This window comes from Camelus dromedarius, chromosome 5 (assembly GCF_036321535.1).
Source record: "Camelus dromedarius isolate mCamDro1 chromosome 5, mCamDro1.pat, whole genome shotgun sequence".
Lineage (NCBI taxonomy): Eukaryota > Metazoa > Chordata > Mammalia > Artiodactyla > Camelidae > Camelus > Camelus dromedarius.
This window is the reverse complement of record NC_087440.1, coordinates 5557187-5571735: the sequence shown is the minus strand read 5'-3', so window position 1 is coordinate 5571735 and position 14549 is coordinate 5557187. Positions and strand designations below refer to the sequence as shown.

Sequence of the window (14549 nt, the reverse complement as noted above, 5' to 3'; positions counted from 1 at the left end):
CCTTACTTTAACTCATCAGAGGAAGAAAGTAGCAGGACTGAAAGGGAAAATCCAAGAGGACTAAGTCGTGGATGATTATTCCACTGTCTGGGCGAGCACAGCTGAACAGTGAGGTTGCTGGAAAGCCATCTGATGGGAAAGGGTGGTATATACCAGACACATGCCAGGAAGTCACCTACCTTCCAAGGTCTTTGGTCTTTATCTGTGAAATGGGACTGCAAAACAAAGAACACCGAATTTCCTTTGTAATTTGTTGAGCACTTCAAGTGGAAAGATGTCCATGCAAGTGCCATGGGACTCCAGTGCCAATGGGCAGGAGGTGCAGCGTCTCCTGGGGTTCCAGTGAGAACTTCAGCCTGGGAGAGGAGAGAGAGTCTGTCGTCTGGGGTGGTTGGAAAGACTAGTTTCTGCACGCAAAGCTTGATGCTGGTGAGGAACCAGGAAGAGCTAGAGAAGCAGGGTGGTGCATTTGAGACAGATGTATGCCACAGAGGCGAAAATAATTGAGTTTTGCAGGGACTGAAAATCCATCTAAAGAACAAGGACCTACTGTATAGCACAGGGAACTACATTCAGTTTCTTGTAATAACATGTAATGGAAAAGAATCTGAAAAGAAAGTATATATGTATGCATATGTATAACTGAATCGCTTTGCTGTACATCTGAAACTGACATTGTAAATCAACTACACTTCAATAAAACATTTTTTAAAAACTAAAAAAAAAGAAAAAAAAGAAAAAGGAAAGAAAATCCATCTGTTTTGTTAAAATAGAGTTCTTTTTTTTCTTAGCTTGTTTTCTTTTTTTTTAACCTTTTTTTTATTGAGTAATAGTCATTTTACAATGTTGTGTCAAATTCCAGTGTAGAGCACAATTTTTCAATTATACATGAACATATGTATATTCATTGTCACATTTTTTTTTTCTCTGTGAGCTACTTACAGTGTGTGTGTGGGGTGGCAAATAGGTGAATGGGGCCCTGACCCTTGAGCTAAGCAGTTGGAGCCTGATTTAACCCATGCATTTCAAAATCGGCTCTAAGCAAAATGGTAACACTGTGAACACTAGGTGTCTGTGCCCCTTCCTTTTAGCAAGTCTGCCTGTGTTTCTCTGCTTGTTGCCCTTTTTCAACAGTGCCGGATTCTGGATTGCTCTCCAGTAAACTACCCCCACCCCTCAGAATTTCCCGGCAATTAGGAATCATCTTTTATAAAGGCCAGCTCTCAATTCACTTGCTTGAAAGGTTCTGAAACTTAACTTTCTAAGACAGTGATAAGTGCAAATACCTACTTGTACAGTGAAGTTTAACTGGGAACAAATCATTACGGCCAACCATACACTTAATGATGGAATTTCAGATGCCAGTGCCAGGTGCCGAATGGGGATGGGAGGGTGAGTCGGAGGGACCTTTGGAGGGCTCTAATCATACCACGTGCACAGCTAGCCCTGTACATTGTGGCAGCATGGGAGGGTCTGGTTGTCATTTGCTACCATTGTGACCCTGAGAAGATCTGTTGATCTCAAGATTATAGTTTTTCATCTGAGTCTGGAAAACTGTCTCAGAGGCTTTCCCCCATCACTCTAGTCCCCGTGGTGGGCATCCTTTAGTTCTCCTGGTAGAGTTAGAAATGCTGCCTGCCCCTCCATCCATGCATTAAATAAATATGTACTGAGCCCATCTTTCTGGCAGGTACTTAATGGTGAGCGTTACCCATGGTCCCTGCCCTCCAGTTGTTCCTGACCGATATGAATTTGTTCTTTTTTGAGTTTCTCATTTGCCAGACTGGAGGACTTCATCTTGTGACCCGTGACGTTAAGCTTCTGCGGTCAGTGGAAATGGTTGTGGATGAGTAGGAATAGTCGGGTCTGCTGGCTGTCTGCCCTTTGTTCCTCCTTTAGTCATGATGTTAGTGTGAATAATTCCTAATGACTGATTTAGAAAAATAAAATCGTTGAGGTGTTTCCATGGCGTACATATTAATTCCACAAACATTTATTGTCAGCTGTGTGTGAGCACTGTGCTTCGGGCCTTGCGGTTCAAAGGTGGCCATAATGATACAGACCTTGCTCTCCGAGGGCAGTGGGGGAGATGGACCTCTCATGGCAAATGTGTTCTTGATGCTGTGTTGTATGTATATCTTATTGCTGGTGCCATGGGGACAGGCGTGTAGACACAGTAGTAGCCCTGTGGGTTAGGGGACATTTATGAGGTATGCAAAGCAGCCCTGGGTGCTAGCCACTTAGCCTGGTCTGCAAAGTTCACACCTGTGCAGGTGGTTAATGATTTCTTATGCCCCTTGACCATCTGACCTTTTAATGACAATTATTTTTAGTTGAAGTATTCAAAGTCAAACAGTAGTCTTGGCTCCCTCTGGCTCCCCGCAGGAGCCCTAAAGAGACGTTCTTACGTGAGTGTTCCCTCTTGTTTTCTGTTCTCCCCACCCTGGTTGCAAAGGGCAGCATGATCATCCTGGTCTGTTTCTAAGTGGGCTGCTGGGCACATGGAAAAGTCACATCAGCTGTGTTTGCTTACTCTTTGCTCCGAGCTGCTTGTTTGCTGGGGCTCTCACAAGCTGTGGGTGTGGAGGACAAGGGGAGCCTCTCCAATCAGACTGACCTCTGAGTTCTCACTGGTTGGGAAGAGAGGTGAGGGCCCAGTGGGGAGATACGATGGTTATCTTAAGAGATGCCTATGGCTGCCTGGGTTCTTACTTGTCAGATGAGCTTTTCCCCTTCCCCCCTTACAGAGGAGCAGGTCCGGGGTGGACAAAAGGGGAGGCTCTTTCCAGGTTATTTCTTTGCGAGCAGAGTTGTTCACAGGAGACTGAGATATAAACACAGCTGAATGATAGCTTTTATATAGGCCCACATTTTATGCTGACTTTCAGTCATGTGATGCGTGCTGTTAGCAAACAGGGCTGTATTTTGCCTGCTGAGAGGGAAACAGACCTAAAGAAGGGGTTGGGCACAGCAGTCTTCTAAGGCGTCAGTGGCTGGAGGCAGATGATGGAGTGGGTGGTAACTCTCAGTCTCCTAAAGGTTCAGGGCTCCATTGAGACGTGGTGGCCTGGTCCTGCGGTCCCGCCAGCTGAGTGCCACCCCTCTGCTGTATGGCCGAGTGTGCAGAGCCATTGGCACCTCACAAGGTTGCTCCCGGGCAGAGGACGTTGACAAGCCATGGAGCAGGCGCCTGTTGTGATGCCAGCCCTGCCCCTGAGGGTGTGATTTTTTTCCCCCTCTTTGGGTTCCTGGGTTGAGGGAATTCACCTGACATTCAAGAGAAACAGTCCAGGTCCTGGGAGTTACCTGCTCTACAGACACACTCAGTGTCACGGCTAATCCTTAGTTCTGCATGTAGAGAAATCATGTCATCTGATTTGAAGAAGGATGAACATAGGAACTGTGTAGTGGCTAGGGTTACTAGACGGTGAACTCCATCTGGGCAGGAATCCTGTCTGTCTTTGTCGCCTAGTGCCTGAAACAATGTCCACTGTATGACAGATGCAGAATAAACCGTGACATGAATCTGGCAGCTTAGGTGGTGGCTGGGCGTAGTGGGTGGCTGCCAGTGTTTCTCCGACCCCTACGACTAACACATAATAATAACAAACCCTGACTCGGTACTTTCTGTGTGCCTTTGACAGGTATTAACTGATTTAATTTTCTAGCAATCTTATAGGTAGGTTTATTACCTATAAGATTGAGATAGCTCAGGGTGGCAGCTGGTAAGGCAGGGGTGAGGCTGGAATACTTCGTGGCCCTCACTTACCAGGGGAGAGATCCCGGGGGTGGTTGCCCCTCTTGACCAATGGTGGGCGTTTCTTTCCGGGAGGAGGCGGTCTTGGCCGAGTTGGGCTTGTTTGTTCCAGGGTGCACTGGGGTGAGCCCGGGCAGCCCGCACTGCTGCCATCATCCTGGACTGTTTACAGCTCCCTGGGACTGGAGAGTGTTTACTTTGAAAGAAGAATGTCTGGGTTTCACCACGGATTCCATTGGCTCATCGTCCACAATGGATGGCACAGAAGGGTTTCTGTCTTGGTCCAGGCGACCTTCGCACATACAATCAGGGCCAAAATGGTCAAGAGTGAGAAGAGGTTATGAAAACTAATTCTTGCAGTAACCTGTAAGGATAAAGAATATGAAAACAGTTATATGTTTGTGTATGTATGACTGAAACATTATGCTGTACACCAGAAATTGACACTTTGTAACTGATAATATGTCAATTAAAAAAAAAAGAAAAGTAATGGTTGTTTTATGACTTTATACCCTGTCTCTTAGCAAAAAAACAACAGGGACTTAAGTTCCAACTAAATAGCATACATTCAGACTGGGGCAAAAGAACAAGGATTGGATCAGAAAATAGAGGCAGGTTAGACTGTAACAATATTGCAGCCAGCGCTACACCCACTGGGCTCTAACCTTCCTACAGCCAAACCAGAAGAGGAAACCTGGTCAGTTGTCCCAGGTTCCCAGCTGGAGGGGCATGAGTTAGCAGGAGGTTTGAGGATACAGAGGAGCAGAGAAGAGGGTCTGCTGGAGTCAGGTTCAGCACTGCGCTGCCCAAAGACCATCCCGATGGAGAGGGTGTGTCACATTTCACCACTGAGTGTTGTCCCGACTATGTGGTTGGCTCAGGTCTTGCGTGGATCTCTAGTGAGACTTCTCATGAGTGTTGAATGCATACCCATCTTTCGCTGCCATCTCTAGGTTGTTCTGTGTTTTAATCCTGCTTTCTTTTTGCCATAAGTCGGGACACTTTATTCCAACAAGTGTCCATTCTGCACGTCTCTGTGTTAAGAGTAGAGGTAGAAACAGCTCATTGCCTTGCTCCCAGTGGGACGGTGAGTAAATCCCCCCGCACTCTGGTGTCAGACCTCAATGAGGTTTTCCTTTGCAGGGGATCTGGTTGCAAGAGAGCAATAAAAGTACCTTGACTTTATATGTAATTTTGTGGTTTATAAAACATTTTTAGGTACATAATTTGCAATTTTAAAAACATTCCTCTGAAGGAAATTGTCGGTCTTGTTTGATGCTTTGTGCTTTGGAACACTGAGTCATAAAAAGGGTAAGCCAAGGGTAAGAAGAAGAAATTGGATCCTTTTGGTCTTCAGCCCCTCTGCAGAGATCTTTCAGAGTGAATGATTGGGTTTTTTTGTCCTTTAAGTCATATGTTCCCATGAAGTGATAACGATGCTTTTTGCAGTAGTTCTGAGACGGTAGGGAACTTGAACATGAACCACGTAGTGTGTCCCTTGTTCTGTTGAACGTCTGCCCTGAGCTCAGGGTAGTGGCCTCCATTCCATGGTCTCCTTTGTGAGATGTCAGGGTGTGGAGACAAGGGGAAGACTTGGCCAAGCACCTGGGCTCTGCCGGGAGCCTCCTTTCATAGGAGCTGGTCTCTTCCTGCTCCTTGGAAAGCAGAGGGAGAAGGTCCAAGGCGTTGACAGACCTGGGGTTGAACCTGGATCACAGACTCCCGCCCTTTGCTTGAACGAACACTTGTCCACTCTCCCTCTCCCCTCTCATGCACACCCGGCAGCAGCGTGTGCGGTGGGACACCTGCCTCCAGGAGGGCCACTTAGCTACCTGGGAACTGCTCCTAGGACTGTCATAAGGAGGAAACCACGTCTGTGTAGATACTGTGTATGTAGGGAGTTTGCAGCAACCACATGGTGACCTGCTTCTGGATAAAAAGCCTTCAGAGCATAAATCAGAGCTAGTGCCTATTCCTCCGCCCCCTCCAGCAGGCCTCTGAGCTCGCTGTGCCAGCATCCTCTCCTCCCCTGTCCCATGACCCTGCAGCTCCAGCTTTGTCCCCCTCTAGTCTCCTCTTATCTCTGCTGCCAGGTTCACTTGTCCTGAGTCCCCAGCTCCGCTGAACTGTGAGTAGCATTTAGCTCAGTGGATCTCTCCCTCCTGCTTGATGTGCTTGCCTCCAGCCCCACCCTCTCTCCATTCTCCTCCCTCCCCTACCACCAGACCTCCCTGCAGGTTCCTTCTTGTACTGATTTTAGAACAATGTTCCACGACCCCGACCTCAGGTTTCTTCTCTTGCTCGCTCCCTAAATGATCTTTCTAGTCCCAGGGATTTGCGTATGATGACCCCCCGCATTGTATCTCCAGTGTTGTATTTGACTCTGCTCCACCTCTCACTGAAGGCATCTCAAAGAAACTCATCAGCGACTTTTCACCCCAAACCTGTGCCTCCAGCCGCTTTCCCCAACTCAGTCAATGGCTTTTCCAATTGTTTTGAATAGAGGTGTTCCTTCACTGTCCTACTCTTTCTGCTTTTCTTCTTCCCTTCTGCTGCCCAACTTTCGGGCTTCTCTCCCGTGTTCCTTGTTGATTCTGCTCCCGAGCCCCAGGCTCTGTTCTGCAGGCGCCCTGTTCCTCCCTGTGCCCCTTTCTCCTCGCTCCCCTGTGTGTCTTCTTCCTTCTGAGCTCCCTTGTTGACTGTCTTGCTGTCAAATTCTGTTCATGTCATGGCTCTTTCCCTATGATTGAGTCTTTCTGCTTGGCTCCAGGCACCATTCATTTGCTCTTCAGAAAGCCCAGTTATTAGCCTGGGAAGGGATGCTACATTCAGGGACCCCTATACTGTGCTGCCTCCTGTTCCCAGGGAATGGAAGGTATGAACCGTCCCACCCTCTCTGGTGCATGGTGTAAACGGCGTCCGTGACGCCACCCAGTTCCATGGCCCTCCCGGGACTGTACCACCAGCTGTGCTCATGGGTCTCTGGTTCATGAAACCCCACAGTTGTCACCAGCCCGAGGGGAAATACGAACCCACGGAGTGATCTCCATCACAGCAAATGTGTCTATTTCTGGAGTATGTTTTTATTTTTATTGAAGTATAGTTGATTGACAATGTCACATTAGTTTCAGGTGTAAAGCATAGTGATTCAGTGTTTTTGCACATGATACTCCATTATAGGTTTTTACAAGATAGTAGCTATAATTCCCTGTGATATACAGTATGTCCTTATTGCTTATCTATTTTATATATAGTAGCTTGTATCTGTTAGTCCCATTCCCCTAATTTTTTCCTCTCCCTTCCTTCTCCCCTTTGGTAGTCACAGGTTTCTTTTCTTTATCTGTGAGTCTGATACTGTTTTGCATATACATTCATTTGCATTATTTTTTACATTCCACACATAAGTGATACCATGCAGTTTTTTTTTTCTTTTCATATTCTTTTTCATTATAGGTTACTATAAGATATTGAATATGGTTCCCTGTGCTATACAGTATAAACTTGTTTATTTTATATATAGCAGTTAGTATCTGTAAATCTTGAACTCCCAATGTATCTGTCTCCACTCCCTTTACCCCTGATAACCACAAGTTTGTTTTCTGTGTCTGTGAGTCTGTTTCTGTTTTGTAGATAAGTTCATTTATGTCTTTTTTTTTTTTTTAGATGGTATTTCTCTTTCTCTTTCTGGCTTATTTCACTTAGAATGACAATCTCCAGATCCATCCATGTTGCTGCAAATGACATTATTTTATTCTTTTTTTATGGCTGAGTTGTATTCCATTGTATAAATATACCACAACTTCTTTATCTAGTCATCTGTCATTGGACATTTAGGTTGCTTCCATGTCTTGGCTATTGTAAATAGTGCTGCTGTGAACATGGGGTGCATGTATCTTTCTGAATTACATATTTTGTGGATATATGCCCAGGAGTGTGATTGCTGGATCATATGGATATTGTACAGTTCAAATTAGATTTCCTCAAATTGGAGCATTGGTTGGTTATATAAACATGCCTGTAAAAAGAGTTAGGTAGAGCCTTTAGTCATACTTCATTTTTTTATGCTCTGCAGATACTGTGTTTTTTATAATCTGAAGGTTTGTGGCAACCCTGAGTCCAGTAGGTCTGTCAGTGTCAGCACATTTGCTCACTTCGTGTCTCTGTGTCCTGTTTTGGTGGTTCTTACAATATTTCAAATTTTTTCGTTATTATATTTATGGTGACCTGTGCTCAATGATCTACGATGTTACTATTCTAATTGTTTTGGGGAGCCAATGAACCATGCCCATGTATAAGATGGGAAACTTAGTTGATAAACATGTGTGTTCTGACTTCTCCATTGACTGGCCGTTTCCCAATCTTGCTGACTCTGCTCAGGCTTTCTTATTCCCTGAAGCACAACAATATTGAAATTAGGCCAGTTAATAACCCTCTAAATGGTCAAGTGAGTGGAAGAGTCACACGTCTCTCATTTTAAATCAAAGGCTAGAAATGATTAAGCTCAGTGAGGGAGGCAGGTCAAAAGCCCAGACAAGTCGAAAGCTGGGCCTTTGGTACCAGTTAGCCAAGTTGTCAGTGCAAAGGAAAATTCTTGAAGGAAATTGCAAGTGCTAATAGAGAAGTCCTTTATGAAAGGAAGAGTCGATCAATGCAGCAAACTTCATTGCTGTCATATTTTAAGCCACCCCAAGCCAGGCCACCCCAACCTTTAACAACTGCTACCCTGATCAGTCAGTAGCCATCAACATGATCCTTCACTAGCAAGAAGTTTACAACTTGCTGAGGTCTCACAGGATGACTAGCTCTCTTTTTTTTTTAAGCAATAAAGTGTTTTTTAAATAAAATATATACATTTATATTTTTAGATAGAATGATACTGCACATTTAATAGACCACAACATAGTGTAAACATAACTTTTATATGTACTGGGAAACCAAAAAACTTGTGTGATTCGCTTAGTTTTGATATTTGCTTTATTGTGGTAATCTGGAACCAAACTCCCAGCATCTCCGAGGGATGCCTGTATATATGACTTTACAAGGCTTCAATATTGTAGATGGAAAATGTTCGGATATTTTGAACAGACTCTGCCTGTCAGCCACGTGACCACTGCCTAGGCTGTAGTGAGTTAATTCGGGTTAGGGCAGATTCCCAGTGAATACTGCTGTTGTTTGTTGAGAAGTATATCTTGACATGTCTCAAATAGGAACTATTTTCGTGTTTTCACAGGCAGAATTCAGGCAGAATATAAGCAGAGGTCAGAATGACTTTACAGTTGGACGGCCTAAATGGTCGCTTCACGAGAGTGTGTACACCCTGCCCATGGATACCAGAGCATCTGTGTAAACCTGTCCTCTGTATCCAAGTCACCACAGTGGCTTGATGTTAGGAAGCCAGCAGTCAGTGGAGCATGCTGAGAGGTGATGGTCTGAAGGCACCCACCCCTGGGCTGGACCTGGTCTGCCTATTGTCCTGTCTGCCTGTGGCCACCTCATTGCCTCTTAGCCCGTGCATTCTCAAGTGGGAAAGAGGGGTAGAGGGAACTGTGGTCCTGGTTTAGTACCTGTAGATTCTCTGATAAAAGACAAGAAAGAAATGTGAGCTTGAAATTCCTATGGATTTATGTTATCCATGCAGCTCTAGGACTCTAACAGCTACTAACTGTGAAGTGCCTTAATTTGGTGGCCAGGATGACAGTGAGCTGGGTAAGTCAGTGTTGGTTCCTCAGGGGCAGGGAAGGTGCCTCCCTCTTGTGCCCAAGGCATGCACTGATAGAGGCTGGCCTGGGTTCGGGGGTAAGTGTCTAGCCAAAGAATAGAACAGGTGGTTGAAATAACCCAGAAGCCACCAACTCAGAAAATGCATTAAATTGTTGGATTTAAAATTTAAAAAGAAAGCATTTATGAAATAATTCAAACCTAGCCTAAGCACCTTTTTACAGCCATTGAACTGGATGAGAAGCAGAATATCCCAGGGGTTTGTCTGAATGAAAAAACAGTTAAATTGGCATTTTCTTTGCTTTGAGTCCCCTGAAGAGTGTGTAGCTGCCTGGCACACCAGGTGTTTAAAATCGGCTTCTCTGGCCTCATTAGTGATGGCTGTGCATTGGCCTGGCATTGACGTCCCCTCAGGATTCAGTTCTTCTATGAATTATGCAGGGCAGATACTTGGCAGCTCTTTTATTGCGGGGAAATGGAAGCAGAGTTGCCAAAGTGCTGTGCTGAAATTGACAGCCTCCTGGATGGGGCTGGACCGACATGCCAGGTCTTCTGGTAAAAGATGTGGTGGAGTTTTGCCATGAAAAGCACCCCAGAGCACAGGTGCTTCTTCCCTGTCCCTAGGAGCTGAGGGTGCTGATGGGGCAGCTTCAGGAGACGGCCGTGGGCACCCAAGGCACTGTGCTGCTCAGCTGGATGGCACTCACCTAGGATGTTCCGCCCCCCCGAGGAAGCCTCAAGTAGGGAGCAGTCTTGACAAATGAGCCTTGGCGAACTCCCACGGTTCCCTCCTCCCAAGGGGCTCTACCTGCCCCCCTGTGGTACTGTTGATTCCGATACCATGTGCTACTGTCCTCTTCTAAACTTTTCAAAAGCTATTTTTCAATTTATATTTTTATCCAAAGCTTTCTTTTTAATTGCCGTTTTATTCTCTTTCAATTTTTAAAGCTGATTCAGAGTCTAACTTTTTCCTATGAGACATTTGTGAGTATCAGGATCTGTCCCTTTGTGTTTTCCAGACGTTTTCAGTGAGAGTCATCACTTCATCTGGGAAAATGGTGGCCCTGTCCTTAAAGATTTGTGTCCGCCACTGCAATGTGGTGAAGACCATGCAGTTTGAACCGTCTACAGCCGTGTACGATGCGTGTCGAGTCATTCGGGAACGGGTACCCGAGGCACAAACTGGCCAAGGTAGGCCATGGGTCATTTGCTGACTCCTTGAAATGTGTCTGTGTGTTTTCCCTTTAGTAGCTAAGGGAACAGAGGTTCTGAGTGGTACACAAGCCCATTTGTGTGTATGGGTCAAGTGAAATGTCTTCTTATCCTGGACATTACGTGCTTCCTGTGTGAGGCTTGTGATGACAGTGACCACAACTACCACTGAGCCATCATCACCGTCATGACCCCTCCATATGTCAGCAGTATGCTCTGCCGTTTACAAGTCACTTTTTGATACAAAGCCCAATACGGTACAGATGAAGCTACTCTAACAATTACTGCTTTTGTATATCCTGAGCCCTGTTTCACATGCTTGAAAACTTTCCACTGCCAGCAGCCTGAAGAAGATGGAACCTGCCACAGGAGCCAGGGCAAGCCTTATATTTCAAGTACTTTGCTGGGGCTTCTAATCTTTATCTTAAATCTTTAAAAAAAAATAGTGATAAATGTTTGGTTAAACCACTGACCACTATCATCAGTGGTCACTGTCAGTTTTATTTTCTGTTTCCCTTTGTCTTTTCTCCACATATCCTTTCTTTATTTAGTATTTGACTGACGCTTAAGAAATTGGGATTACTCCTAAACTAATAAACCTGTAGTGTGACAATGGAATAAAATTTCCCTTAAAAATGGGAAGCATAAAAATCAAACATTCAACAATAGTTATTACTTGGTATGGGTCTTCTTGAAAAGATCTGTTACTCACAAAACTGCTAAACTTTTGCTCCAAAAAGCAGTATCTATGTTATTCCAAACCCTGTTATTTCTAGATTACCCCAAAATAAAAATAGTTTGCCCACATCCCCAACCTTACTCCAAGATCTGGTGATCTAATCATATCTGGTGTTTTGATTGGTTTTGTCCCAGATTTTTAGAAGTTTGGATTGGATCGCTGTATAGTTCTTGTGAAGGTACAAACCTTTATGGACGTTGAAGTTGTTGTTCTAAGAAACAGAGCTCTGGTCCTCATCTGGGTCTCTGAGGTTTCCTTGGATCCCGTTTAGGAAGAGTGAGGTCTTGGGACTGCTTTCCTCCTGCCTCCGCCTTCTTGTACTTCCTGGGTCAGATTAAGGGATTTTTATGAAGAGCACAGAGTTTTTAACTCTCCCTCTTTACTCGTAATTTGGTGGTTTGGAGAGCGGAGGCTTCATCTCAAAGGGAACGCGTCCTTTTGTTTTGTAATGCCGTGTTGGGAGGACGGAGGATTATTCCAAGTATCAGGTCTTAATTGACTGTATTTCAATTAAAAAAAACCCCAAGAAATGCAAAAAAAAAAAAAAAAAAGTCTCCATCAGCCCCTCTTGGCCTAAGTGGCCTTGGGCTTAAACAATTACTTCCACAGCTACCTTGTCATTCTTCGTGACTTCTTGACCTGGGTTTTGTAGCAAGTGACAGGAGACAAAGCCCAGTTTGGACTGCTTTGACCTTGGTGTTTCCCTGCATTGTGGACACAACTCCTGCCCCATGGTTTAAGAAATATGAAGTTTGTATGTGGATGTTGCTTCTGCAGCTTGGCACTTCCTCCTCCTCCTCTGCTGTAGTCCCAGGGGCCGCCTGTGGTGTCAAAACAAAATGTGTCTCTGGTGAAGGAGAGCCCCCTTGCCAGGTCAGCGGACTTGGGGCCCCAGAAGTCAGTGACAGCTTCATCCTCACTTTGTTTTTTATTTTTCCTTCTATTGATCTTCCAGCTTCTGACTATGGGCTGTTTCTCTCGGATGAAGACCCCAGGAAAGGAATTTGGCTGGAAGCGGGCAGAACACTGGATTACTACATGTTGCGAAATGGGGTATGCTGTTGATCTTTTTTTTTTTTTCATCCCCTTGTCCCTAGGCCTTCCGTAGAAGCCAATATGATTATGCTTCAAAGAAAAGGAGAAACTCAGCAATCTATTTTGATTCAGGGGCATCTTATTAATAGCTTTGATGTAATGTACTTGTAAGAGCAGTCCAGGTTAGTGATAGAAAATATCAATGGTCCAAATTCCTGAAACTCCACACGGTAATTAAAGCAGCATGAGGTTATGATTTTAAGCTATTTCTACATGCCGTTGTTGGACTTGGTCATTATGAAATACAGCATCTTCCTCTAAGTATGTTGAAAGTGTCCTGGTGACTGGTGATAAAAAGTAAGGATACACTAGAGAGGGGCCAAAAATATAATCCTAAAGGTAGTCAGAGGTTAAATATTAATCAGTGTTTTGCTTTTATACAAGAAAGTTTGTATTTGATGTAAGTTTAATAACGTCAGTAACAATAAAACAAAAAAAAGATTGTGTTAAGGAAGTGGGAAAAAGTAATGAGTAAAAAAGAGTTCACAGGTAACTAGATTCAATAACTTATAATAACCTCTAATGGAAAATCATCTGAAAAATATGTATATAACTGAGTCGCTTCTCTGTACACCTGAAATGTTTACACAATATTGTCAATCAGTTACACTTCAATTTTAGAAAAAAGTTTTAAATACTCTGTTCAGCTTAACCTCTGAGATGTACTGTGGTTTTGGTATATGAAATAGACGTATCAGATTGGTCATATTCCATAAGTGAGAGTGAAGTATGGGGTGCCAATTAATTTTTCCTTCCATAATTCTGTTTTTAAGAAGTAGTGCGGAGGGGATAGCTCGGTGGTAGAGTGCGTGCTTAGTGTGCATGAGGTCCTGGGTTCAATCCCCAGTGCCTCTATTAAAATAAATAAATAAATTTAATTACCTCCACCCCCAAAAGAAAGAAGTATAGTAAAAGGGGGAGTCTCTATTTGGTAATAACTCTCAAGCTTATTACCCCTGTTTGGTCTTGTCATTATGGTGAAAACCACTTCTACTGTGATACACCACTACTGTGAAGAATTACAGGGATGTTACTTGTGTCTTTCATGGCATATACATATTAAAAATTGCTTATAACTGTGTAAGGAATCATTGGAGAAGCACACTACAGTCTCTTTAAAGACAAGCAGGACTTTCCCTCAGCTAATTCTCGTTAGAGCAGATCATTCACAGCCTTTTAGGATATAGGCTACTTTCACTTTACAGAGGTTACTTTTCAGTAACTGTGAGCTGTAAGTCGGGCTTTTTTGGGTGCAATTTCACTATCAGATTTTAAAGACATCTTTAGGAAAGCAGTTTAGCACTGGAGATTCTGTATTAGTGGCAAAACTTAGGAGGAAATCAGAAGATGCTAGGGAAAATTCATTTTTTGAAGAAAAGTATCCAAGTTTGTTGTCTAGTTTCACACGCAGTGTGAAATGTCTGTATGATTTTGCTCTAGGATATTTTGGAATATAAAAAGAAACAGAGACCTCAGAAAATCCGCATGCTGGATGGATCTGTGAAAACAGTGATGGTGGACGACTCCAAGACTGTGGGGGAACTCCTGGTTACAATCTGCAGCAGGATAGGTGAGCATTCACGTGCCTAGGTTCTGGCTTTTGTTTTGTTTTTCAATAACATGCCTTTTTTTTTTTTCCGCCCCCTGTCAGTGTCTAGACAATTTTGAATATATCCTTACACCTTGAATTTTGTCCAATCCCAAGAGAGTATGTTCATTCTCCTGATATGCAGATTCACCAACTGGTATTGTAAACACTTGAACTTCTCACTGAGTCACAAGTGAGAGCTTTTATTTCCCTTTAAAAGTCAAAAGGAATTTTGAAATTGACAGTAATGTTTTTGATGTCATATAAGTCAGTCTCCCACCCATGGCTGTGATTCTGACGTCCAGGATCTCCTTGAATACCCATGGAGATGGTGTATACAATTATTAGACACCTTTTTTGTCCTAACTTCTGTTGGTCTCCTCAGGGAACAAGTCCGTCTTCTTTCTACATGAAGCCCTTTGAATATCTGAAGAAAGCAG

General features: G+C 43.9%; 1 protein-coding gene across 6 annotated transcripts in view; it reads left to right on the top strand.

The window, feature by feature from the left end:
• Positions 1–14549, top strand: part of TLN2 (talin 2) — a 395887-nt gene that overhangs the window by 212897 nt on the left and 168441 nt on the right. For all 6 annotated transcript variants that reach the window (XM_064485544.1, XM_064485540.1, XM_064485542.1 and 3 more), the window contains 3 exons: positions 10495–10666; positions 12382–12479; positions 13962–14091. In XM_064485544.1, coding sequence (XP_064341614.1) covers positions 10531–10666; positions 12382–12479; positions 13962–14091 — 364 coding nt within the window. In that variant the 5' untranslated portion in view covers positions 10495–10530. The remainder of the gene's footprint in view (positions 1–10494; positions 10667–12381; positions 12480–13961; positions 14092–14549) is intronic.